This window comes from Pelodiscus sinensis, chromosome 18 (assembly GCF_049634645.1).
Source record: "Pelodiscus sinensis isolate JC-2024 chromosome 18, ASM4963464v1, whole genome shotgun sequence".
In the NCBI taxonomy this organism is placed as follows: Eukaryota; Metazoa; Chordata; order Testudines; family Trionychidae; genus Pelodiscus; species Pelodiscus sinensis.
In genome coordinates this window covers 35,646,190-35,674,165 of record NC_134728.1, presented here as the reverse complement: position 1 = coordinate 35,674,165, position 27,976 = coordinate 35,646,190, and the positions used below count along the sequence as shown (strand labels likewise).

Genomic DNA, 27,976 nt, shown 5'->3' with positions numbered 1-27,976 from the left:
CTCCCCTTCTCCCTCCATAACCTCCCACCACCCCCACACGCCTCCACTTCCCCCTCCATAGCCCCTCTCCCCTGCCTCAGACCTCCACTTCCCCCTCCATTCCCCCCCTCCGCCTCAGACCTCCACTTCCCCCTCCATCCCCCTCCCCCGCCTCAGACCTCCACTTCCCCCTCCATAGCCCCCCCGCCTCAGACCTCCACTTCCCCCTCCATAGCCCCCCCGCCTCAGACCTCCACTTCCCCCTCCATCCCCCCCCGCCGCCTCAGACCTCCACTTCCCCCTCCATAGCCCCCCCGCCTCAGACCTCCACTTCCCCCTCCATCCCCCCCCGCCGCCTCAGACCTCCACTTCCCCCTCCATAGCCCCCCCGCCTCAGACCTCCACTTTCCCCTCCATCCCCCCCCGCCTCCACTTCCCCATCCATAGCCCCCCCGCCTCAGACCTCCACTTCCCCCTCCATCCCTCCCGCCGCCTCAGACCTCCACTTCCCCCTCCATAGCCCCCCCGCCTCAGACCTCCACTTCCCCCTCCATCCCCCCCGCCGCCTCAGACCTCCACTTCCCCCTCCATAGCCCCCCCGCCTCAGACCTCCACTTCCCCCTCCATCCCCCCCGCCGCCTCAGACCTCCACTTCCCCCTCCATAGCCCCCCCGCCTCAGACCTCCACTTCCCCCTCCATCCCCCCCGCCTCCACTTCCCCCTCCATAGCCCTCCGCCTCAGACCTCCACTACCCCCTCCATCGTCCCCGTGCCTCAGATCTCCACTTCCCCCTCCATAGCCCCCCCGCCTCAGACCTCCACTTCCCTCTCCATCGCCCCCCGCCTCAGACCTCCACTTCCCCCTCCATAGCCCCCCCGCCTCAGACCTCCACTTCCCCCTCCATCCCCCCCGCCTCAGACCTCCACTTCCCCCTCCATAGCCCCCCCGCCTCAGACCTCCACTTCCCCCTCCATCCCCCCGCGCCTCAGACCTCCACTTCCGCCTCCATAGCCCCCCGCCTCAGACCTCCACTTCCCCCTCCATCGTCCCCCCGCCTCAGACCTCCACTTCCCCCTCCATCGTCCCCCCGCCTCAGACCTCCACTTCCCCCTCCATAGCCCCCCGCCTCAGACCTCCACTTCCCCCTCCATAGCCCCCCCGCCTCAGACCTCCACTTCCCCCTCCATCCCCCCCGCCTCAGACATCCACTTCCCCCTCCATAGCCCCCCCGCCTCAGACCTCCACTTCCCCCTCCATCGCCCCGCCTCAGACCTCCACTTCCCCCTCCATAGCCCCCCGCCTCAGACCTCCACTTCCCCCTCCATCCCCCCGCCTCAGACCTCCACTCCCCCTCCATAGCCCCCCCGCCTCAGACCTCCACTTCCCCCTCCATAGCCCCCCCGCCTCAGACCTCCACTTCCCCCTCCATCCCCCCGCCTCAGACCTCCACTTCCCCCTCCATCCCCCCGCCTCAGACCTCCACTTCTCCCTCCATAGCCCCCCCGCCTCAGACCTCCACTTCCCCCTCCATCGCCCCCGCCTCAGACCTCCACTTCCCCCTCCATCCCCCCGCCTCAGACCTCCACTTCCCCCTCCATCCCCCGCCTCAGACCTCCACTTCCCCCTCCATAGCCCCCCCGCCTCAGACCTCCACTTCCCCCTCCATCCCCCCCCGCCTCCACTTCCCCCTCCATAGCCCCCCGCCTCAGACCTCCACTTCCCCCTCCATCCCCCCCGCCTCCACTTCCCCCTCCATAGCCCCCCGCCTCAGACCTCCACTTCCCCCTCCATAGCCCCCCCGCCTCAGACCTCCACTTCCCCCTCCATCGTCCCCCCGCCTCAGACCTCCACTTCCCCCTCCATAGCCCCCCCGCCTCAGACCTCCACTTCCCCCTCCATCGCCCCCCGCCTCAGACCTCCACTTCCCCCTCCATAGCCCCCCCACCTCAGACCTCCACTTCCCCCTCCATCCCCCCGACTCAGACTTCCACTTCCCCCTCCATCCCCCCCGCCTCAGACCTCCACTTCCCCCTCCATAGCCCCCCCCTCAGACCTCCACTTCCCCCTCCATCCCCCCGCCTCAGACCTCCACTTCCCCCTCCATAGCCCCCCGCCTCAGACCTCCACTTCCCCCTACATCCCCCCGCCTCAGACCTCCACTTCCCCCTCCATAGCCCCCCCGCCTCAGACCTCCACTTCCCCCTCCATAGCCCCCCCGCCTCAGACCTCCACTTCCCCCTCCATAGCCCCCGCGCCTCAGACCTCCACTTCCCCCTCCATAGCCCCCCCGCCTCAGACCTCCACTTCCCCCTCCATCCCCCCCGCCTCAGACCTCCACTTCCCCCTCCATCCCCCCGCCTCAGACCTCCACTTCTCCCTCCATAGCCCCCCCGCCTCAGACCTCCACTTCCCCCTCCATAGCCCCCCCGCCTCAGACCTCCACTTCCCCCTCCATCCCCCCCGCCTCAGACCTCCACTTCCCCCTCCACCCCCCGCCTTAGACCTCCACTTCCCCCTCCATCCCCCCCGCCTCAGACCTCCACTTCCCCCTCCATCCCCCTCCCCCGCCTCAGACCTCCACTTTCCTCTCCATCCCCCTCCCCCGCCTCTGACCTCCACTTTCCCCTCCATCCCCCTCCCCCGCCTCAGACCTCCACTTTCCCCTCCATCCCCCCCGCCTCAGACCTCCACTTCCCCCTCCATAGCCCCCCCGCCTCCACTTCCCCCTCCATAGCCCCCCCGCCTCAGACCTCCACTTCTCCCTCCATCCCCCCGCCTCACACCTCCACTTCCCCCTCCATAGCCCCCCGCCTCAGACCTCCACTTCCCCCTCCATAGCCCCCCGCCTCAGACCTCCACTTCGCCCTCCATAGCCCCCCCGCCTCAGACCTCCACTTCCCCCTCCATAGCCCCCCCGCCTCAGACCTCCACTTCCCCCTCCATCCCCCCGCCTCCACTTCCCCCTCCATAGCCCCCCCGCCTCCACTTCCCCCTCCATAGCCCCCCCGCCTCAGACCTCCACTTCCCCCTCCATCCCCCCCCGCCGCCTCAGACCTCCACTTCCCCCTCCATAGCCCCCCCGCCTCAGACCTCCACTTCCCCCTCCATCCCCCCCGCCTCCACTTCCCCCTCCATAGCCCCCCGCCTCAGACCTCCACTTCCCCCTCCATAGCCCCCCCGCCTCAGACCTCCACTTCCCCCTCCATCGTCCCCCCGCCTCAGACCTCCACTTCCCCCTTCATAGCCCCCCCGCCTCAGACCTCCACTTCCCCCTCCATCCCCCCCGCCTCAGACCTCCACTTCCCCCTCCATCCCCCCGTCTCAGACCTCCACTTCCCCCTCCATAGCCCCCCCGCCTCAGACCTCCACTTCCCCCTCCATAGCCCCTCCGCCTCAGACCTCCACTTCCCCCTCCATAGCCCCCCTGCCTCAGACCTCCACTTCCCCCTCCACAGCCCCCCCGCCTCAGACCTCCACTTCCCCCTCCATAGCCCCCCCGCCTCAGACCTCCACTTCCCCCTCCATAGCCCCCCCGCCTCAGACCTCCACTTCCCCTTCCATCCCCCCCGCCTCAGACCTCCATTTCCCCCTCCATCCCCCCCGCCTCAGACCTCCACTTCCCCCTCCATCCCCCCGCCTCAGACCTCCACTTCCCCCGCCTCAGACCTCCACTTCCCCCTCCATAGCCCCTCGCCTCAGACCTCCACTTCCCCCTCCATCCCCCCGCCTCAGACCTCCACTTCCTCCTCCATCCCCCTCCCCCGCCTCAGACCTCCACTTTCCCCTCCATCCCCCCGCCTCAGACCTCCACTTCCCCCTCCATAGCCCCCCCGCCTCAGACCTCCACTTCCCCCTCCATCGCCCCCGCCTCAGACCTCCACTTCCCCCTCCATCCCCCCGCCTCAGACCTCCACTTCCCCCTCCATCCCCCGCCTCAGACCTCCACTTCCCCCTCCATAGCCCCCCCGCCTCAGACCTCCACTTCCCCCTCCATCCCCCCCCGCCTCCACTTCCCCCTCCATAGCCCCCCGCCTCAGACCTCCACTTCCCCCTCCATAGCCCCCCCGCCTCAGACCTCCACTTCCCCCTCCATCGCCCCCCGCCTCAGACCTCCACTTCCCCCTCCATAGCCCCCCCACCTCAGACCTCCACTTCCCCCTCCATCCCCCCGACTCAGACTTCCACTTCCCCCTCCATCCCCCCCGCCTCAGACCTCCACTTCCCCCTCCATAGCCCCCCCCTCAGACCTCCACTTCCCCCTCCATCCCCCCGCCTCAGACCTCCACTTCCCCCTCCATAGCCCCCCGCCTCAGACCTCCACTTCCCCCTACATCCCCCCGCCTCAGACCTCCACTTCCCCCTCCATAGCCCCCCCGCCTCAGACCTCCACTTCCCCCTCCATAGCCCCCCCGCCTCAGACCTCCACTTCCCCCTCCATAGCCCCCCCGCCTCAGACCTCCACTTCCCCCTCCATAGCCCCCCCGCCTCAGACCTCCACTTCCCCCTCCATCCCCCCCGCCTCAGACCTCCACTTCCCCCTCCATCCCCCCGCCTCAGACCTCCACTTCTCCCTCCATAGCCCCCCCGCCTCAGACCTCCACTTCCCCCTCCATAGCCCCCCCGCCTCAGACCTCCACTTCCCCCTCCATCCCCCCCGCCTCAGACCTCCACTTCCCCCTCCACCCCCCGCCTTAGACCTCCACTTCCCCCTCCATCCCCCCCGCCTCAGACCTCCACTTCCCCCTCCATCCCCCTCCCCCGCCTCAGACCTCCACTTTCCTCTCCATCCCCCTCCCCCGCCTCTGACCTCCACTTTCTCCTCCATCCCCCTCCCCCGCCTCAGACCTCCACTTTCCCCTCCATCCCCCCCGCCTCAGACCTCCACTTCCCCCTCCATAGCCCCCCCGCCTCCACTTCCCCCTCCATAGCCCCCCTGCCTCAGACCTCCACTTCCTCCTCCATTCCCCCCTCCTCAGACCTCCACTTCCCCCTCCATAGCCCCCCCGCCTCCACTTCCCCCTCCATAGCCCCCCCGCCTCAGACCTCCACTTCTCCCTCCATCCCCCCGCCTCACACCTCCACTTCCCCCTCCATAGCCCCCCGCCTCAGACCTCCACTTCCCCCTCCATAGCCCCCCGCCTCAGACCTCCACTTCGCCCTCCATAGCCCCCCCGCCTCAGACCTCCACTTCCCCCTCCATAGCCCCCCCGCCTCAGACCTCCACTTCCCCCTCCATCCCCCCGCCTCCACTTCCCCCTCCATAGCCCCCCCGCCTCCACTTCCCCCTCCATAGCCCCCCCGCCTCAGACCTCCACTTCCCCCTCCATCCCCCCCCGCCGCCTCAGACCTCCACTTCCCCCTCCATAGCCCCCCCGCCTCAGACCTCCACTTCCCCCTCCATCCCCCCCGCCTCCACTTCCCCCTCCATAGCCCCCCGCCTCAGACCTCCACTTCCCCCTCCATAGCCCCCCCGCCTCAGACCTCCACTTCCCCCTCCATCGTCCCCCCGCCTCAGACCTCCACTTCCCCCTTCATAGCCCCCCCGCCTCAGACCTCCACTTCCCCCTCCATCCCCCCCGCCTCAGACCTCCACTTCCCCCTCCATCCCCCCCGTCTCAGACCTCCACTTCCCCCTCCATAGCCCCCCCGCCTCAGACCTCCACTTCCCCCTCCATAGCCCCTCCGCCTCAGACCTCCACTTCCCCCTCCATAGCCCCCCTGCCTCAGACCTCCACTTCCCCCTCCACAGCCCCCCCGCCTCAGACCTCCACTTCCCCCTCCATAGCCCCCCCGCCTCAGACCTCCACTTCCCCCTCCATAGCCCCCCCGCCTCAGACCTCCACTTCCCCCTCCATCCCCCCCGCCTCAGACCTCCATTTCCCCCTCCATCCCCCCCGCCTCAGACCTCCACTTCCCCCTCCATCCCCCCGCCTCAGACCTCCACTTCCCCCTCCATAGCCCCCCCGCCTCAGACCTCCACTTCCCCCTCCATAGCCCCCCGCCTCAGACCTCCACTTCCCCCTCCATCCCCCCCGCCTCAGACCTCCACTTCCTCCTCCATCCCCCTCCCCCGCCTCAGACCTCCACTTTCCCCTCCATCCCCCCCGCCTCAGACCTCCACTTCCCCCTCCATAGCCCCCCTGCCTCAGACCTCCACTTCCTCCTCCATTCCCCCCGCCTCAGACCTCCACTTCCCCCTCCATAGCCCCCCCGCCTCCACTTCCCCCTCCATAGCCCCCCCGCCTCAGACCTCCACTTCCCCCTCCATCCCCCCGCCTCAGACCTCCACTTCCCCCTCTATCCCCCCCGCCTCCACTTCCCCCTCCATCCCCCCCACCTCAGACCTCCACTTCCCTCTCCACTTCCCCCTCCATAGCCCCCCCGCCTCAGACCTCCACTTCCCCCTCCATATCCCCCCCGCCTCAGACCTCCACTTCCCCCTTCATAGCCCCCCCGCCTCAGACCTCCACTTCCTCCTCCATAGCCCGCCTCTCGCCTCCACTTCCCCCTCCATAACCCCCCCATCAAGCCTCTACTTCCTCCTCCATTACCCCCCTTCCCTGACACAGGCCTCCCCTTCTCCCTCCATAACCTCCCACCACCCCCACACGCCTCCACTTCCCCCTCCATAGCCCCTCTCCCCTGCCTCAGACCTCCACTTCCCCCTCCATTCCCCCCCTCCGCCTCAGACCTCCACTTCCCCCTCCATCCCCCTCCCCCGCCTCAGACCTCCACTTCCCCCTCCATAGCCCCCCGCCTCAGACCTCCACTTCCCCCTCCATAGCCCCCCCGCCTCAGACCTCCACTTCCCCCTCCATCCCCCCCCCGCCGCCTCAGACCTCCACTTCCCCCTCCATAGCCCCCCCGCCTCAGACCTCCACTTCCCCCTCCATCCCCCCCCGCCGCCTCAGACCTCCACTTCCCCCTCCATAGCCCCCCCGCCTCAGACCTCCACTTTCCCCTCCATCCCCCCCCGCCTCCACTTCCCCATCCATAGCCCCCCCGCCTCAGACCTCCACTTCCCCCTCCATCCCTCCCGCCGCCTCAGACCTCCACTTCCCCCTCCATAGCCCCCCCGCCTCAGACCTCCACTTCCCCCTCCATCCCCCCCGCCGCCTCAGACCTCCACTTCCCCCTCCATAGCCCCCCCGCCTCAGACCTCCACTTCCCCCTCCATCCCCCCCGCCGCCTCAGACCTCCACTTCCCCCTCCATAGCCCCCCCGCCTCAGACCTCCACTTCCCCCTCCATCCCCCCCGCCTCCACTTCCCCCTCCATAGCCCTCCGCCTCAGACCTCCACTACCCCCTCCATCGTCCCCGTGCCTCAGATCTCCACTTCCCCCTCCATAGCCCCCCCGCCTCAGACCTCCACTTCCCTCTCCATCGCCCCCCGCCTCAGACCTCCACTTCCCCCTCCATAGCCCCCCCGCCTCAGACCTCCACTTCCCCCTCCATCCCCCCCGCCTCAGACCTCCACTTCCCCCTCCATAGCCCCCCCGCCTCAGACCTCCACTTCCCCCTCCATCCCCCCGCGCCTCAGACCTCCACTTCCCCCTCCATCCCCCCCGCCTCAGACCTCCACTTCCCCCTCCATAGCCCCCCCGCCTCAGACCTCCACTTCCCCCTCCATCCCCCTCCCCCGCCTCAGACCTCCACTTTCCCCTCCATCCCCCTCCCCCGCCTCAGACCTCCACTTTCCCCTCCATCCCCCTCCCCCGCCTCAGACCTTCACTTTCCCCTCCATCCCCCCCGCCTCCACTTCCCCCTCCATAGCCCCCCCGCCTCCACTTCCCCCTCCATAGCCCCCCTGCCTCAGACCTCCACTTCCTCCTCCATTCCCCCCACCTCAGACCTCCACTTCCCCCTCCATAGCCCCCCCGCCTCCACTTCCCCCTCCATACCCCCCCCGCCTCAGACCTCCACTTCCCCCTCCATCCCTCCCGCCTCCACTGCCCCCTCCATCCCCCCGCCTCAGACCTCCACTTCCCCCTCCATAGCCCCCCCGCCTCCACTTCCCCCTCCATAGCCCCCCTGCCTCAGACCTCCACTTCCTCCTCCATTCCCCCCGCCTCAGACCTCCACTTCCCCCTCCATAGCCCCCCCGCCTCCACTTCCCCCTCCATAGCCCCCCCGCCTCAGACCTCCACTTCCCCCTCCATCCCTCCCGCCTCCACTGCCCCCTCCATCCCCCCCGCCTCAGACCTCCACTTCCCCCTCCATAGCCCCCCGCCTCAGACCTCCACTTCCCCCTCCATAGTCCCCCCGCCTCAGACCTCCACTTCCCCCTCCATAGCCCCCGAGCCTCAGACCTCCACTTCCCCCTCCATCCCCCCCGCCTCAGACCTCCACTTCCCCCTCCATAACCCCCCCATCAAGCCTCTACTTCCTCCTCCATAACCCCCCTTCCCTGACACAGGCCTCCCCTTCTCCCTCCATAACCTCCCACCACCCCCACAGGCCTCCACAGCCCCTCTCCCCTGCCTCAGACCTCCACTTCCCCCTCCATTCCCCCCCTCCGCCTCCACTTCCCCCTCCATAATCCCACCCATCAAGCCTCCACTTCCCCCTCCATAAACCCCCCTACAGGCCTCCACTTCCTCCTCCATAACCCCCCCCCCATCAAGCCTCTACTTCCTCCTCCACAACCCCCCCACAGGCCTCCCCTTCTCCCTCCATAACCTCCCACCACCACAGGCCTCCACTTCCCCCTCTATTCCTCCCCGCCTCCACTTCCCCCTCCATAGCCCCCCCCCGCCTCAGGCCTCCACTTCCCCCTCCATAGCCCTCACCCCCGCCTCAGACCTCCACTTCCCCCTCCATCCCCCCCCGCCTCCACTTCCCCCTCCATAGCCCCCCGCCTCAGACCTCCACTTCCCCCTCCATAGCCCCCCCGCCTCAGACCTCCACTTCCCCCTCCATCGTCCCCCCGCCTCAGACCTCCACTTCCCCCTCCATAGCCCCCCCGCCTCAGACCTCCACTTCCCCCTCCATCGCCCCCCGCCTCAGACCTCCACTTCCCCCTCCATAGCCCCCCCACCTCAGACCTCCACTTCCCCCTCCATCCCCCCGACTCAGACTTCCACTTCCCCCTCCATCCCCCCCGCCTCAGACCTCCACTTCCCCCTCCATAGCCCCCCCCTCAGACCTCCACTTCCCCCTCCATCCCCCCGCCTCAGACCTCCACTTCCCCCTCCATAGCCCCCCGCCTCAGACCTCCACTTCCCCCTACATCCCCCCGCCTCAGACCTCCACTTCCCCCTCCATAGCCCCCCCGCCTCAGACCTCCACTTCCCCCTCCATAGCCCCCCCGCCTCAGACCTCCACTTCCCCCTCCATAGCCCCCCCACCTCAGACCTCCACTTCCCCCTCCATAGCCCCCCCGCCTCAGACCTCCACTTCCCCCTCCATCCCCCCCGCCTCAGACCTCCACTTCCCCCTCCATCCCCCCGCCTCAGACCTCCACTTCTCCCTCCATAGCCCCCCCGCCTCAGACCTCCACTTCCCCCTCCATAGCCCCCCCGCCTCAGACCTCCACTTCCCCCTCCATCCCCCCCGCCTCAGACCTCCACTTCCCCCTCCACCCCCCGCCTTAGACCTCCACTTCCCCCTCCATCCCCCCCGCCTCAGACCTCCACTTCCCCCTCCATCCCCCTCCCCCGCCTCAGACCTCCACTTTCCTCTCCATCCCCCTCCCCCGCCTCTGACCTCCACTTTCCCCTCCATCCCCCTCCCCCGCCTCAGACCTCCACTTTCCCCTCCATCCCCCCCGCCTCAGACCTCCACTTCCCCCTCCATAGCCCCCCCGCCTCCACTTCCCCCTCCATAGCCCCCCTGCCTCAGACCTCCACTTCCTCCTCCATTCCCCCCTCCTCAGACCTCCACTTCCCCCTCCATAGCCCCCCCGCCTCCACTTCCCCCTCCATAGCCCCCCCGCCTCAGACCTCCACTTCTCCCTCCATCCCCCCGCCTCACACCTCCACTTCCCCCTCCATAGCCCCCCGCCTCAGACCTCCACTTCCCCCTCCATAGCCCCCCGCCTCAGACCTCCACTTCGCCCTCCATAGCCCCCCCGCCTCAGACCTCCACTTCCCCCTCCATAGCCCCCCCGCCTCAGACCTCCACTTCCCCCTCCATCCCCCCGCCTCCACTTCCCCCTCCATAGCCCCCCCGCCTCCACTTCCCCCTCCATAGCCCCCCCGCCTCAGACCTCCACTTCCCCCTCCATCCCCCCCCGCCGCCTCAGACCTCCACTTCCCCCTCCATAGCCCCCCCGCCTCAGACCTCCACTTCCCCCTCCATCCCCCCCGCCTCCACTTCCCCCTCCATAGCCCCCCGCCTCAGACCTCCACTTCCCCCTCCATAGCCCCCCCGCCTCAGACCTCCACTTCCCCCTCCATCGTCCCCCCGTCTCAGACCTCCACTTCCCCCTCCATAGCCCCCCCGCCTCAGACCTCCACTTCCCCCTCCATAGCCCCTCCGCCTCAGACCTCCACTTCCCCCTCCATAGCCCCCCTGCCTCAGACCTCCACTTCCCCCTCCACAGCCCCCCCGCCTCAGACCTCCACTTCCCCCTCCATAGCCCCCCCGCCTCAGACCTCCACTTCCCCCTCCATAGCCCCCCCGCCTCAGACCTCCACTTCCCCCTCCATCCCCCCCGCATCAGACCTCCATTTCCCCCTCCATCCCCCCCGCCTCAGACCTCCACTTCCCCCTCCATCCCCCCGCCTCAGACCTCCACTTCCCCCTCCATAGCCCCCCCGCCTCAGACCTCCACTTCCCCCTCCATAGCCCCCCGCCTCAGACCTCCACTTCCCCCTCCATCCCCCCCGCCTCAGACCTCCACTTCCTCCTCCATCCCCCTCCCCCGCCTCAGACCTCCACTTTCCCCTCCATCCCCCCCGCCTCAGACCTCCACTTCCCCCTCCATAGCCCCCCTGCCTCAGACCTCCACTTCCTCCTCCATTCCCCCCGCCTCAGACCTCCACTTCCCCCTCCATAGCCCCCCCGCCTCCACTTCCCCCTCCATAGCCCCCCCGCCTCAGACCTCCACTTCCCCCTCCATCCCCCCCGCCTCAGACCTCCACTTCCCCCTCTATCCCCCCCGCCTCCACTTCCCCCTCCATCCCCCCCACCTCAGACCTCCACTTCCCTCTCCACTTCCCCCTCCATAGCCCCCCCGCCTCAGACCTCCACTTCCCCCTCCATATCCCCCCCGCCTCAGACCTCCACTTCCCCCTCCATAGCCCCCCAGCCTCAGACCTCCACTTCCCCCTCCATTCCCCCCCGCCTCAGACCTCCACTTCCCCCTTCATAGCCCCCCTGCCTCAGACCTCCACTTCCTCCTCCATAGCCCGCCTCTCGCCTCCACTTCCCCCTCCATAACCCCCCCATCAAGCCTCTACTTCCTCCTCCATTACCCCCCTTCCCTGACACAGGCCTCCCCTTCTCCCTCCATAACCTCCCACCACCCCCACACGCCTCCACTTCCCCCTCCATAGCCCCTCTCCCCTGCCTCAGACCTCCACTTCCCCCTCCATTCCCCCCCTCCGCCTCAGACCTCCACTTCCCCCTCCATCCCCCTCCCCCGCCTCAGACCTCCACTTCCCCCTCCATAGCCCCCCCGCCTCAGACCTCCACTTCCCCCTCCATAGCCCCCCCGCCTCAGACCTCCACTTCCCCCTCCATCCCCCCCCGCCGCCTCAGACCTCCACTTCCCCCTCCATAGCCCCCCCGCCTCAGACCTCCACTTCCCCCTCCATCCCCCCCCGCCGCCTCAGACCTCCACTTCCCCCTCCATAGCCCCCCCGCCTCAGACCTCCACTTTCCCCTCCATCCCCCCCCGCCTCCACTTCCCCATCCATAGCCCCCCCGCCTCAGACCTCCACTTCCCCCTCCATCCCTCCCGCCGCCTCAGACCTCCACTTCCCCCTCCATAGCCCCCCCGTCTCAGACCTCCACTTCCCCCTCCATCCCCCCCGCCGCCTCAGACCTCCACTTCCCCCTCCATAGCCCCCCCGCCTCAGACCTCCACTTCCCCCTCCATCCCCCCCGCCTCCACTTCCCCCTCCATAGCCCTCCGCCTCAGACCTCCACTACCCCCTCCATCGTCCCCGCGCCTCAGACCTCCACTTCCCCCTCCATAGCCCCCCCGCCTCAGACCTCCACTTCCCTCTCCATCGCCCCCCGCCTCAGACCTCCACTTCCCCCTCCATAGCCCCCCCGCCTCAGACCTCCACTTCCCCCTCCATCCCCCCCGCCTCAGACCTCCACTTCCCCCTCCATAGCCCCCCCGCCTCAGACCTCCACTTCCCCCTCCATCCCCCCGCGCCTCAGACCTCCACTTCCCCCTCCATCCCCCCCGCCTCAGACCTCCACTTCCCCCTCCATAGCCCCCCCGCCTCAGACCTCCACTTCCCCCTCCATCCCCCTCCCCCGCCTCAGACCTCCACTTTCCCCTCCATCCCCCTCCCCCGCCTCAGACCTCCACTTTCCCCTCCATCCCCCTCCCCCGCCTCAGACCTTCACTTTCCCCTCCATCCCCCCCGCCTCCACTTCCCCCTCCATAGCCCCCCTGCCTCAGACCTCCACTTCCTCCTCCATTCCCCCCACCTCAGACCTCCACTTCCCCCTCCATAGCCCCCCCGCCTCCACTTCCCCCTCCATAGCCCCCCCGCCTCAGACCTCCACTTCCCCCTCCCCCGCCTCAGACCTCCACTTCCCCCTCCATCCCCCTCCCCCGCCTCAGACCTCCACTTCCCCCTCCCCCGCCTCAGACCTCCACTTCCCCCTCCATAGCCCCCCCGCCTCAGACCTCCACTTCCCCCTCCATAGCCCCCCTGCCTCAGACCTCCACTTCCCCCTCCATAGCCCCCCCGCCTCAGACCTCCACTTCCCCCTTCATAGCCCCCCGCCTCAGACCTCCACTTTCCCCTCCATCCCCCTCCCCCGCCTCAGACCTCCACTTCCCTCTCCATCCCCCCCGCCTCAGACCTCCACTTCCCCCTCCATAGCCCCTCCGCCTCAGACCTCCACTTCCCCCTCCATAGCCCCCCGCCTCAGACCACCACTTCCCCCTTCATAGCCCCCCGCCTCAGACCTCCACTTTCCCCTCCATCCCCCTCCCCCGCCTCAGACCTCCACTTCCCCCTCCATAGCCCCCCGCCTCAGACCTCCACTTCCCCCTCCATAGCCCCTCCGCCTCAGACCTCCACTTCCCCCTCCATAGCCCCCCTGCCTCAGACCTCCACTTCCCCCTCCATAGCCCCCCGCCTCAGACCACCACTTCCCCCTTCATAGCCCCCCCGCCTCAGACCTCCACTTCCCCCTTCATAGCCCCCCCGCCTCAGACCTCCACTTCCCCCTCCATAGCCCCCCTGCCTCAGACCTCCACTTCCCCCTTCATAGCCCCCCCGCCTCAGACCTCCACTTCCCCCTCCATCCCCCCCGCCTCAGACCTCCACTTCCCCCTTCATAGCCCCCCCGCCTCAGACCTCCACTTCCTCCTCCATAGCCCCCCCGCCTCAGACCTCCACTTCCCCCTCCATAGCCCCCCTCTCGCCTCCACTTCCCCCTCCATAACCCCCCTATCAAGCCTCCACTTCCCCCTCCATAGCCCCTCTCCCCTGCCTCAGACCTCCACTTCCCCCTCCATTCCCCCCCTCCGCCTCCACTTCCCCCTCCATAATCCCACCCATCAAGCCTCCACTTCCCCCTCCATAAACCCCCCTTCAGGCCTCCACTTCCTCCTCCATAACCCCCCCCATCAAGCCTCTACTTCCTCCTCCACAACCCCCCCACAGGCCTCCCCTTCTCCCTCCATAACCTCTCACCACCACAGGCCTCCACTTCCCCCTCCATTTCTCCCCGCCTCCACTTCCCCCTCCATAGCCCTCCCCCCCCCCGCCTCAGGCCTCCACTTCCCCCTCCATAGCCCTCACCCCCGCCTCAGACCTCCACAACCCCACCAATCAAGCCTCTACTTCCTCTTCCATAACCCCCCCTACAGGCCTCCCTTCCCCCTCCATAACCCCCCCCATCAGGCCTCTACTTCCCCCTCCATAACACCCCCCCCTCGTCAGGCCTCTACTTCCTCTTCCATAACCCCCCTTCCCCGCCACAGGCCTCCACAACCCTCCCACAGGCCTCCCCTTCCCCCTCCATAACCCCCCACCACCACCACAGGCCTCTACTTCCTCTTCCATAGCCCTCTGCACCACAGGCCTCCACTTCCCCCTCCATAGCCCTCTGCACCACAGGCCTCCACTTCCTCCTCCATTAACACCCCCCCTCCCAGGCCTCCACTTCCCCCTCCATAGCCCTCTGCCCCACTGGTCTCTACTTACTCCTCTATCCACCCCTGCCACAGGCCTCCACTTCCTCCTCCATAACCGTACCACCACAGACCTGTACTTGCACCTACAAACCCCTCCCCCCAACCACAGGCCTCCACTTCCCCCCCCATAACTTCCTCTGCCACAGGCCTCTACTTTGCCCTTTATAAACTATCACCCACCACTGGCATCTACTTCCCCCTCCTTAACCCCCCACCACAGCCCTCTACTTCCCCTCTCCCCCATAACCCTACCACCACAGCCCTCTACTTCCACCTACAAATCCCTCCCAGCAACCACAGGCCTCTATTTCCCCTCTCTATAACCCTCCCACCCTGACTACAGGCCTCTACTTCCCCCTGGTGCTTCCTCCCTACTGAGCCACAGTCCCATACCTCTCTCCCACCACTTTCCCGCATATCAACCCCTACCCCCTGACTCTTATTCCCTCCCCTACAGGGCCACGAAGACCTCCATCCCCAGCCTCTACTTCTCCCCTTACCTTCAACCACCTGTCACCAAGTTTATGCTTCTCCTCTTGTCTCTCTTTTGGGGGCAGGTGGTTCTTCCCCATGGAGGTAATTCAGAATGGCCACAGCAGATAGAGAGGCAGCAGTGTGGAGGGTGAGGGGGGCAGGTGAGAGCGGATACACACAAGAAGTCAACTTTAAAGCCTGCTCCACAGACCCACCTGTCCCACTCCCTCCTGCAGTCTCTTCCAGAGACAGGAGGGGGGCAAGCAGGAGTCACCCATGCTGGCACTTCTTTTCGTAGGCAGCAGCATGGGGAGGGGGACAGGGGAAGCTTGCTACAGAAGCTTTGCAGCAGCAGCCCCTGTCGGTTGGGGGTCCGAGCTCCCCAGGGACAGGAGATGCTCCGTGCTGGTTTTCAAACCCATTGTCCTCGCAGACCAGCTCCCACCTGCCACTGCTGCCTCTGATAGAGAGGCAGCAGTGCAGGGTGGTAGGGGGCTCCCTGGGAGTGGGGCTGAGAGCACACTGGCTGCCAGCCCCCCACCCCAAGGGACTATCAAATAGTCTTATAGCCACTAAAATTTGATGTGGTTACATGACTGTTCAACTACACACTAACTTCCCTAATGGGGATGAGGAAGGCCTGTTTGCAGGTGAGAGAGCATGACAGGAAGTGCAGAAAATAAGGGAAAGGAAATGTGGAAGCCCAAAAAGGAAGTTTCTGGGATGGAGCAGAATGGAACAGGGTCTGGCACAAGACTGCTAAGGAAGGGGCAATGTGCAAATTCTAATGGAGTGTGGCTGGAAAGAAGAGCCCGGCAGAAGTGGAAGCAGATGTGAGTTTTAGGCCATTTCTACATTAGAGAGCATGCAGCTGCACCACTCACATAGCTCCATCAGGAGAGAGCTCTCCCATCAACATACTAAAACCACCTCCACCAGGGGCAGTAGCTACCTTTGTGGGAGAACTTCTACAGCAGCGCTTCTGCCTGTCTAACATGTCACTCAGGAGCAGGGGGGTGTTTTCCTGACAAAAGCAGTAGCATAAACTTGGCATAGGGAGAGACGGTTAGGTATCCTCCGAGCAGCCCACATTTTGTGTATTAAAAGCTAAAATGGTCAGGTCCAAACTGGGGGCAGGTGGTGGCTTCCACTTAAAGCTCAAAACTCATGGGCTGTGTCTACATTGGCACCCTTTTCCGGAAAAGGGATGCTAATGAGACCAGTCGGAATTGCAAATGCTGCGGGGGATTTAAATAGCCCCCGTGGCATTTGCATGAACATGGCTGCTGCTTTTTTCCGGCTCGGGGCTTTGCCGGAGAAAAGCGCCAGTCTAGACGGGATCTTTCGGAAAATAAAGCCTTTTCTGGAAGATCCCTTATTCCTCTTAAAACCTCATTCCACAAGGAGTAAAGGACTACAGGGATGTTGGAATAGCGAGGCCGTTCCCCCCTCCCCCCCCCAAGATAATGGGCTTGCTGTGAAGACGCAGGATTAGCTATTTCGGGATACTCTGGTATCCCGAAATAGCGCTGCAGTGTAGATCTAGCCTTATTGTTTAGGAGGAGTTCTTGAACAGACACACTCTCATATATATGGTAGATTCAGGAAAACAAAACAAATTTTTACAAGACTTATTAGACATTCAGAGTCTTGTTTTTAAAACAAGAGGCATGCTATGACACATGCATTTGTGCATCTAATTTGCCTGAAGAATAACTACAATTGCATGTTCACATCACGTTTGCAGGTTACTGTAACAATTTGCACATGTAGGTATCCAATTTGCATGCCTTCAATTGTTTACAAACCAAATCAATTAATAGCAGCTGCATGTATACTGAAAACAAGAGCGAGCCATCCTATTGCTTCAGTGCATAAGCTGATCACTATCAGGAATCAGAAAAGGATTTTTGCACCCTCCCCTGAAGCATTCATTGCTTAGTCAATGCTCAGGACTGGATACCTGATTAGACAAATTATTAGACTGTTCTGGAACAGTAATTCCAATAGATGAAATCCTGCTGTTCTTACTCAGGACAATCCAATTGTATTTTCCTTTTTTATCCCCTGGTTTAAAGGTATGAGGTGAAAATGCATGAAAATAATAAGTATGAGGTGAAAATGCATGAAAAAGTCACCAGAGAGAGTACAACATTGTGAGGTAGGAATAGCCTCAGGCACAGCTGAGCGCTTTAAAAGATTGCAGTAAGGTCAGTCACCAAAGAGCCACTGAAAATTTCACGAGAAGGAATAGAGACATGAAAAAAAATACCACTATGTTGACACTTTTATTGATTTGAAAAGGTCTGACCTTATCAAAAAAAAGTCATAAAAGCAGCAAAAGAAAGAAACAAGATAAGTTGTGAGCAATTAAGCTTCATATTTACAGTGATTCAAAACCAATAAAGTAAAACCATAATTCAGACAAAATTGACTGGAGTGTGCAAACCACAAGGATTCATTTTTAGATCGCACTATTAGAATTTCTATTATATTAAGTTATTTTCTTGAACACTAAAAGAAATCTGTCCATTTCTGACTGCTGAAGTCACTTGATTTTAATCCTCATACCCCTTTCAGGGAATGTCATTTTAGTGATACTTTTACTTCTTTGTAAATAAAAAAAGAGCGGAATGCTTTCCGCTTGGTCATTTTTAAGCTGGCACAATAGAATTAACACTAATGCTTTGTTTTTGGCTATTAAATTAAAAAAATATCGGGAAGTGAGGGAAAACCAGACTAACTTAAGTCTCATTCTGTTGGATTCTGGATGACGATCAGGAAATAGTCTTTATCTGTAAAGGGGAAAAAAAAAAAGTTATTTCTCCATTGTTAATGCTCGTTCATAGACTAAGAAAGTTTTCTTTTGTTTTTTTTACCTTGCACATTTATCATACATCGATAAGTGACAGAACATGTCACCTACATAAATGTTCATCTTCTCCACTTCTACTTTAAAGTAGCATGAGACATTAACATACTTGACCACGAGTGTTAATTAGTAAGCGAGGTGGACTTGACAGGCATTTCCAATGGCTAAATATGGTCAGTCTTGCTAATTTTTACTGTGGCACCTCTGTAGAGAATGGAATACACCAGTGAGGGGGCTGCATGAGTAACCCTCCATCTCAGTGGGCCACAAGACTGTCATGACTAAAACATCTCCTGAGACAGGGTAGTTCTACTAACTGCGCTTTTGTACCTAGAATTTGCAGGGTGTGCCAAGTGAACCAGAGCAGCACTTTGATTGGATGCAGAGGGGGTACATCGCTCTCACAACGTTGCATGCAATTAGCACACTTTTCACTTCACGTGCACAGTACTTCTGTAATACCAGTAGAAAAAAATCTGTATGGATGAAAACCAGCAGAATCTGGTAACTCTCCAGGGGCAATGGTAAAGAAAATGTCTCATGTGCTACACAACGGACCCAAAAGGGCTGATGCGGCCCTCGGCTACAGGTTGCCCACCACTGGATACTCCAAGCCGATGTAATTTAACTCAGATTCCTACATTCTGAACAATACTCACTCCCACTTTGCACCTTTCATATGAAGATTCTGCAGCACAAGATCCACATAAGCTTAAATCTCTCAGCCATTCCCACTGCATCTGTGCCAGCACAAATAGGCTGTTATACAAAGACGACTTCTTGCCCTGTGCAGTCAAGGTGCTGCTAGATTATTTGTTGTTTAAGTTTTTCTGCCTGAATAGCTACTTATCACAGCTCCTCCACTGGTCTTAACCGAGGTGAAGGGACATATCTGAGCCCTCTACACTTGGGTAAACAGAACCCATATTCCATCAGTTTCCTGTTACACTCTCTGGTGATTTAATGAAACATTTTGGCCTTCTCAACAAGAGACATTTTCTCTTGACATAGTCAATCAATGCTATATCATTGCAACTTCCAGTGTTTCCAGGGCACTGGTTGCTGCTGGTGTTTTAACCATCACATTGTCTACACATGGTCTGAGCAGTGGCGATAAATTAACAGAGTAGTGTAGAGACAGCCTCAAACTGAGAGATTTTATGACCTGCAGGTACTGTAATATGCATGCGACTCCAATCTTGAGAATCGGCCAGCCTCCCACTCTGGTTCATGTCAGTCGTTAACTCCAACACCGCTGATCTGAAGCAGAACACAAAACGTGTTCTGCTAATTTCAGACGCTTCTGCTCTTATCTTGAAAAAGGCAAAACACAAGAGGATGTTCCCTCAAATTTACAGTTTTACTGACAGTGAGATGGGAAAACTAATTCTATCATGAAGGGGGAAGAATTGTTTTAACAGAATGAGACCCAGCTCTGAACTGAGTATAGTACCAGAAATTCATTGGATAGAGCTAAAGCATACTAAATTAGACAGTCACTAGTAGGATTCACTTCAGGCTGTACAGATATGGTGCTATAAAAAGCTGGACAGGGAAGGATGAGACACATGTCATGAGAAAGGAATTCCAACAGGAAGCTTTGAAGTCCAACACCGAGAGGCTTTTACCTGGAGCAATCATGATCTCATTTTTCTTGGAGCGGATCCGCAGGAACGTCAGGTCATTCTGGGGATCAATGTCTCGCACAGTGCTCCTGGCCTTCATGATGAAGCTGTGCATTAGGCCTGCATATTGCACTGTTGTAGAATTGTCCACTGTGCTTTTGATAGGAATACCTGCAGAGAGACAGTAATTGTAGCAAGACTGTTAATTATGGTAATCTCTGAGACTAACTTAATTCCTGGCTACCCATTAGATACCTTTAAACCTAAATAGATTTTAGGCTTAAAATTTAGCCTATTTAAAAAAATAACTTTTTAAAACAAAGTTTGACCAGAAATGCTCAGTGAGCCGTGCCGAAATGGGGGCTGAGATATAGACACTGTCCTGCAGAGTAGGAAACCCTTACAGCACTACAGTCATGGAACCACTCCCAAACGTGCAAAAAAAAAGACGCTACAGGAAAAGCCCGCAAGGAGCATGGATGCTGGTGGAACGGAGTTCCTCATCACCATTGGGATCAGAGCCCTCATAGGTTTGTGTACCACAGAGTTTAAATATTTTTTCTCCAGGGGGGCAGGTGTGCTTTACAGCCAGGCTCCATACAAGCTGGTCCGTTGGAGGCTGCTAATGGGTAGGAGCTTTCCTTAGGGATGGGGGACAATTAGAAGTTGCTTTCCTCCGTCCCAGCCTCCACCAGAGGTCTTTCCAGTATCACCACCCTGTCAGAAGCCGAGGAGCCAAACTCAGCCCACATTTATCATATGCTGCAGTATAGGACTGATGCAGCAGCAAAGCTACTGTTTGAGCTATCTGTTTTTATAGCACACCAAAGACGTACATGCCACAAGCACAGCCCAAATATTTGATCTTCCTCCTACTGCTCAGACACCACCACCACTAAGGAAGGGCAAACCAAGTGCTGATTTGTAAATTAGGTCAATGATCCTATCTTCCAGTTGGCCTATATGCATTTACTGAATGTCTTTCTCCTACGACAACTATCAGTTAAATTAAAATTAAGTACAGGCAGTCCCCAGGTTACGTACAAGATAGGGACTGTAGGTTTGTTCTTAAGTTGAATTTGTATGTAAGTCGGATCTGGTACATATTGTAGGGGAAACTCTAGGCAAACATTTCTCCAGAGCTCAGTTTTATTCTCCCACACCTCACTTCCATCAGTCCTTTATTCTCAAGCTGAGGTGTCTGCTGAGAAAAGCCGCTCCGCGTCTCACTGGTCTGCTGGGGGGGGGGGGGGGGGGGGGGCGCTAGCTTCGCGTCTCCCTGGTCTGCTGGGGGGAAACAGCTAGTGCAGGGTTGCCTCACCCCGTTTGTAAGTAGGGATCCGATGTAAGTCGGATCCATGTAACCCGGGGACTGCCTGTATTTAATATACAGTACAATCAGAAACCCCTTTTTATTATATTGGCAAAATGAGCTTGCCTTGTTCTACATTCTACACACTTTGATATTCTTCTTGGCTGCGAAGTTATTCTTAAAAAGCCTGGGGGCAAATTCTGCTTTCAGATATATTCTCTCAATGCTATGAACTTCAATAAGGCTTGCAGAGAGGTATCTTGACATAACCTGCCTCTCTACAAAAGGAAAATATATCTAGAGACACATTTAATATCTTTAAAGATCAATGAATTTGCTATTTACAAAGTGCCCCAATCTAAAAAAGTAACATCCTTAGGTAATACAGCCTTAGTGACACAACACCTTCCGAATTAACAACAATGATTCCTTGGACTCCCTTTTGGCTCTGAATTCGCTTCAACGTTTCTTCCACTTCAGCCTGAAAAATAAAGAAACAAGGTTATGCAACATGATGCCTTGAAGGTGCAATCTGTCTTCAAATAATGCTTTGTAATAATATATTTGGAATTAACACTGAGCCGAGATGATTCCTGTAGACATTACTCATTTTCTCAGCGTAAACCAGAGCTATTTTTGGCTCTAGCACATCACCAAGATCCTTTTAGTTGATTTCAAGCCCATTGTTTTCTCTTACTCATTTGTCATAACCACCCTTTGGAAGCCTGAAACCTGTTTCCTAATACTTCTTTCACCCTCTCTCCTCATTCATCACTGCAATACTGGTTTCTCATTATAAGTTTGCTCACGGGCACAAGGCCACACACAACAGTTTTGTTATTGTAGGGTTTCTCATTAGGGCTCCTATAACTTTTATTATTTTTATTAATCATGATATTATTTTACAGTTATAGAAAGGACAACACTGCAGCACGTTTTGAAAAATATACATGGAATTTATAATCAATCATTAGAAAATATCGAGTTTTGGGTTTTAGACTCTCCCTCTTCATTTATCAAAAATATGCTAAAGGCAATAAGTGTAAAGCAAACAAGGGGAAAAACCTGGTCTACAACCATTAGCCTATAACAACTCATCGTAAATGGGCAATTGGTATCTATTGTCAACAATTTACTACTTTAAAAAGACAATCTGCAAAAGTATTATTATTAATTTATCATCTTTGTAAAATTAATGTCAACTCAAAGATTTTGAAAATTTTCTTAGGAATGTTCACTCTTACATCAATCACAACTGACTTGGAATCTTGCTAATGGTGCCTTATGATCTCAGTGGCCCTAAGCATGATTCTGCATGGTATCAAGTGCTCCTTGGCAGATGCTGGGCACTTGGAACTCCCATTAAAGAGAATGGGGAGCTGAAGCACTCAGCATCTTAACTGACTGGTCTCCACAATGCAACATTAGGCAAAACAGATTTCTACAAACAAAATAATGTGCTTGTCCTCACGGGAACAAGAAAACGATTGCACAGAATAGGCAACCATGTCTAACACAATGCTAACTGCTGGCAACTATAAGAATCAGGCAACAGTAGATTTGTTTTGTATCTGCAAACTTCAGTTTGCCTGTCTTATCTCACACAGAAAGGAAGGAAAGGAGTTTTTTAAATGTCATGAGCCATCCATGCTTTATGAAAATTGGCATTATGCATGTTCATATCCATAAGTCAAAGATGCTTTACACAAGGTATTTTGTTTAACAAATTTTAAAGTTACAAACTGGTGAATGTTTAAAGCCTATTTTGGTGCATGAATCTTGCTTGTATACGAAGCGTGGATCTGTTTATAATTCTAAGTATGCTAATTAGGGTAATTACTGATACTCTGGAAGCTTCTTGGTTTGGTGATCAAGTCAACAACTATGAATGGTTTATTCTTCCTAAAATTCCTAACTGTGGTTAGTCCTAGAAAGACACGTGGCAAGGCCACCTGATGCTGAAACCCATTTTGGATCTTGTACTTTTCCACTGGAGGAAATCGCCAAACCCTGTGTGCTTATAGTAATGAAGCTAGTATTGACATTTTACTTCTAGTTATTAGTCAACCAATCTATGCAACTATATCCTCAGTGTTACATCATGAGCAATTGAACAGCAAGTAAAGGCTAGGGACACACACACACAATTTATATACCTATCATCTCCACAAGCAGTTCATGGACTACATTTTGAAAGGAAATTTAGATCAGTTCTAAACACTAAAATACCAAAAGCATTTATAAGGCTATACTGTTCTTCACAATTAAGGCTCCTTAACACCACTCTGGAAAAGCAAACGAGCCTTCAAGTTCTTACACCTGTTTTATACTTCTGGGGGAATTCATTAAGAACAATGAGAACAATCCACTAAGCAGGCAGGTTGCTACTAGAGATGTAATTGTGTAGACAATTAACTGATGAATTAATAAGCAAAATCTTCTTGGTTAAAGTTATAAACTACACACAATGCCCCCACCCCCTGACAGTAAATTTTTTAGCAGGCTGGCCAGCAGCCTGGCTCAGTCCTGACTTGTGCTGGGTCCCGGGACCTACCCCTGCTGCGACTCTGCATTTAAAGTGTATCAGGAACCAAGTATATCAGTGTATCAGGAGCAGGCAAATATAACTTAGATCGGGCCATGATAAGGTGGGTGCATAATTGGCTGGATAACCGTAGTCAGAGAGTTGTTGTTAATGGTGCTAAATCCTGCTGGAAAGGGATAACAAGTGGAGTTCCGCAAGGGTCTGTTTTAGGACCCGTACTGTTCAATATCTTCATCAATGATGTAGATATTGGGATAGAGAGTACGCTCATTAAGTTTGCAGATGATACCAAACTGGGTGGGGTTGCAACTTCTTTGGAGGATAGGGACATAATTCAAAATGACCTTAGCAAGTTAGAGAAATGGTCAGAGGTAAACAGGATGAGGTTTAATAAAGAGAAATGCAAAGTGCTCCACTTAGGAAGGAACAATCAGTTCCATACATACAAGATGGGAAGCGACTGTCTAGGAAGGAGCATGGCGGAAAGGGATCTAGGGGTCATAGTGGACCACAAGTTGAATATGAGTCAACAGTGTGATGCTGTTGCAAAAAAAGCAAATATGATTCTAGGTTGTATCAACAGGTGTGTTGTAAGCAAAACTCGTGAAGTCATTCTGCCGCTCTACTCTGCACTAGTTAGGCCTCAGCTGGAGTACTGTGTCCAGTTCTGGGCGCCACATTTCAAGAAAGATGTGGAGAAATTGGAAAGGGTACAGAGAAGAGCAACAAGAATGATTAAAGGTCTAGAGAACATGACCTATGAAGCCAGGCTTCATGAACTGGGCTTGTTTAGTTTGGAAAAAAGAAGATTAAGGGGGGACATGATAGCGGTTTTCAAATATCTAAAAGGGTGTCACAAGGAGGAAGGAGAAAATTTGTTCCTCTTGGTTTCTGAGGACAGGACAAGGAGTAATGGGCTTAAAGTGCAGCAGGGGAGGTTTAGATTGGACATTAGGAAAAAATTCCTAACTGTCAGGGTGGTCAAATATTGGAATAAATTGCCAAGGGAGGTGGTGGAATCTCCCTCTCTGGAGATATTTAAGAACAGGTTAGATAGACATCTGTCAGGGATGGTGTAGACGGAGCTTGGTCCTGCCTTGAGGGCGGGGGGGCAGGGAGCTCATCGCCCTCCCCCACCCGGGGCCGCAGGCAGACAGGCCGTGAGGGGAGCTGGTTTTAAACCGGCAGCGGGGCGGGAAGGGACGGGGGGGACGGGGGGGGCGCTGGCTGCTGCCCGGCCGGGGCGTCACGCGACCAATACGACTTGCCCAGGCTAATCGGCTCTTCCGTTAACGGATATTTAACCGCCCTCGCTGCTAGCGCCCCCCCCCCCCCGCCCGGCGGGTCTCCCCGCGCACAGCCCCCCCCCCCTCAGCCCCATGTCTCCGGCAGCCGCGCCGGGCCTCGGGAGGGGCGCGCGGGGCTCTGGGGCGGGCGGTCCCGACGCCACAGGCCCGGCCCAACGCTCGCGGCTGCGCCCCCCCCCGGGCCCCCCTCGCTCACCATGGCGCGGGGCAACCTGCGCGTGAAGCAGCAGCCGGACCGCAGCGGCACAGCCCTGTCACGGCACCAGCACGCATGCGCAGCTCCCGCGCCGGGACCGGGCCGCTCCGCCAGCCAATGGGGCTGGGGCGGCCGGGTTTCCGTCGCAGGGAGCGGCTGACGTCATTTCCGTCGCTGCGGGCTGCCCAAGCCCCGGAAGTGTTGGGGGTGTTGCCGGGCACCCTGTGTCAGGGCGCCGCCTGGCGGGCCGGAGCTGCAGAGCGCTCATGGAAATGGACCGGCCCGTCGCGGGACGTGGGGGTGACACGATTCACCCCGCTGCCCCCGCCACGGGCCTGCCCGGCCTTTGGTTCTGCATCGGCGAGAGAAGGGAGCCCCGCGGGTCCCCTTGCCTGCATGCTCAGCCCCAGCTGGGCGCTGTCTCCCTCCCCTCCCCCCTCCCCCCCTCTTGGGTCTCATCTGACGAGCGGGCTGAGCCCACAAACTCTCCTGCCACCATCTGATGGTTCGTTCGCCTTTGAGGTGCTGCCAGGCTAGTGGCTGTTTTCTTAAGATTCTCCGCAGAGGATCCCAGCGCCAGACGTGTATTGGATTTAGTGAGCCCCTCACTGGTGTATCGCCATTTCCCTTTTCAAGAAATGCCGAGCTACTGCAGAGCTGCCTTATCTCTTCCATGCTGTGGCTTTCCCCTAGGAGGAAAGCAGCAGCCACTGGAGGAACAGACTAGGAACCAGCAGAACTAGTGGGAAGAGGAGTGGTGTTGGAAACTGACCCATAGGAAACAGGCGGCACATTCCTAGGAGATTTGTTGGCAAAAACTGCAGCTGGAGGACCTGGAGTCAGCACAGACCTGAAGAAAGAGGCCAGGCCAGGGATTTGCATTAGAGAGGTGTATGGCCGGGCCAGAGAACCCAGGCTGATCTAAAGGTTCCAGCTTTCTGGGACTGTTACTTTAATTGACACAGTTTTGCCTGGGGACTGAAGGAACCATTTGAGTTAATGGTTGTCTGCCACAGACCTCTCTAATGCAAATCTCATGATTTGATCAGCCCAGAAAAGCAGTGCTAAATCAAAGCAAAGAATGCAGATATATAGCTAATTGAAATTAGACTATAATTTAACTAAACCAAAAACTGGTCTGGTAGCCCTTTATAGATGGTATCATGAGCTTTCATGGGCACAGCCCACTTCAGATGACCAGAGTTGTGAGTTTAAAATTATTTCGCTTACACTAGAGATGGCAGCTAATGCACCTCAATCCTGGACTACAACACTCCTTTCCTTATAGAATCATAGAATGGGAAGGGACCTCCAGAAGAAATCAGGTCCAATCTCCTGCCCTCATGGCAGGATAGAGCACCATCTAGACTAGGGCTACTCAACTTTGGAAGCCCCGGGGATCACAATGATACTCTCAGCACATGCCAAGGGTTGCAACTTAAGTGCTGTTGCATATACATGCAAATATATATCCAAATATATGCAAATAGCTTTTCACACCGATAGGCATGAATACAAAGATTAAGGCAAGACTACACAACACGCAGGCCCCATTTAAGTCTGTTCTGTTGATATTAATAACATGCAATATTGACCTGATTTCCACCCGTATGACAGCACTTTTAATGAGCAATGACAGTCCAGGAATTTAACTACTAAAACACGTATCAACAGGAGACCATTATATAGGCTACTTTTGTGTTTTTGGCTCCCACCCCCAGGCCACAAATAAATGAACGGCCTGTTGAGTAGTCCTGCCCTAGATCATACTCCTTCCTAAGCAGTCATTTCCCATTTTGTATGGGTGCAACTGACCGTTCCTTACTAAGTGGAGTAGAGGTTCTACCTCCTTGGTTTGGTACCTGGGGACCTGACAGATCCCGAACAAGGGAATGTGCCAGACCAGACAAGGTCAATGTGGTGGAGGGAGGTGTCTGCTTTCCTCCTAGCCCCCGAGAGGCTCCGCTTTTCTCCAGGCAGCTCCACTGCCACCCAGGGCTCTGTGCTCCCCACAGTGCAAGGTGGAAGGGAGCTCTACTACTCTTCCACCCCCCACGGCTTAGCTGCTGCCTGGGGCTCCACTCCCCTGCTGGGGCTCCGCTCTCCCCAGTGGCTGGGGACTCCACTATTGTCTAGAGCTCCACTCTCCCCCTGGTGGCCCCAGGGGCTTCACTACCATGCAGGGCTCTGTGCTCCCGCTCATGACTGGGGGCTTTGCTTTGTCCTCAGAGGCACTGCTGCCACCTAGGAGCTCTGCTACTGACCAGTAGCTCCACACTCCCTCAAGCAGCTCCCTCCCTGCTGATGCCTGTGGCTTCCTGCTCCATCCAGCAGCTTTACTGCCACATGGGGAGGGGGGGGTGGTTCTGCACTCCCCCCCAAGCCCAGGAGCTCCGCTGCCACTTGGGGGGCTCCATGCTTCTCCCAGCAGTTCTGCGCATTCCCTCAGCATCCCTGCTATGGTGCTGTAGCCAGACAAAGATCCCCCCCGTCACATCCATCTTGCTTGCCCCTCTGAGGTGCCTGGAGCATACAGGGCATAAAGAGCAGTAAAATCAGCAGTGTCTTTGAAGCCCGGATATGCTGGCTTATCTGACCCTAGATAACTGTAAACACAGATACAAGAGGGTGATCAAGCCAATAAGCTGACCTAGAGGCTGCAAGAACTGCCCTTGGTTGGCACCTATGTTGATACGATCACACACAGCTGTCCCTGGGAGAGGAATTGCCCACTGAGAAAAGAATGCCCAGTCCTCCCAATTTAGTTACCTCTCTTACAAGTGTAAATTAAGTTCACAGCTCCCTTGTAAGAACTGGCATCACAAAGACAACCCAGCACCATTTGGCACCATAAATAAAAAAGAGAAATACATGACCCCACAGGTATAAAGATGGGTCCAGCAGCACACTCACTCTGAGCGTCAATCTACCATCTACCTGCTGGTCGGGTTAGGTAATTGCCTCCCGAGGTCCACATGGGGACGCCCAGCCTCGTATTCGTCTTTCCCGGGGATTGAGTGACCGGTCCTGGCCTGACACACTGGAATCGAGAGACACAGAAGGGGGTAAAAATTGTACCCGTATGTGTCCTTTGTCTTAGTGCATAAATAAATTGAAAACTCTTTAAAGATTAAGCTGTCATTTGGTACCATTATTTTTGTTTTGTTTTTTTTATTTTTCCTTTTTCCTTTGTAACCATTTTAAGATCTGTATTTGCTAGCAGTTAAGTAGAACAATAGCCATTGTAACCACATGCTTTATAAGCTCCTTTAATAAACCTGTAACTGTTTTAAGTTTTTAACTGATTCCTCCTGTTGCTGTAACAGAACCAAA

The 27,976-nt window shown here is 57.6% G+C and overlaps 1 protein-coding gene across 1 annotated transcript; it reads right to left on the bottom strand.

The window, feature by feature from the left end:
• Window positions 1–17,055: 17,055 nt before the first annotated feature.
• DYNLRB1 (dynein light chain roadblock-type 1) lies at window positions 17,056–24,795 on the bottom strand. Its single transcript, XM_075901536.1, has 4 exons — window positions 24,644–24,795; window positions 21,001–21,076; window positions 19,287–19,454; window positions 17,056–17,581 (listed from the first exon to the last, which is right to left on the bottom strand). Exons 1-4 carry the CDS (start codon window positions 24,644–24,646, stop codon window positions 17,538–17,540), a joined length of 291 nt encoding a protein of 96 aa, XP_075757651.1. The 5' UTR covers window positions 24,647–24,795; the 3' UTR covers window positions 17,056–17,537.
• Between the last annotated feature and the right edge of the window lie 3,181 nt (window positions 24,796–27,976).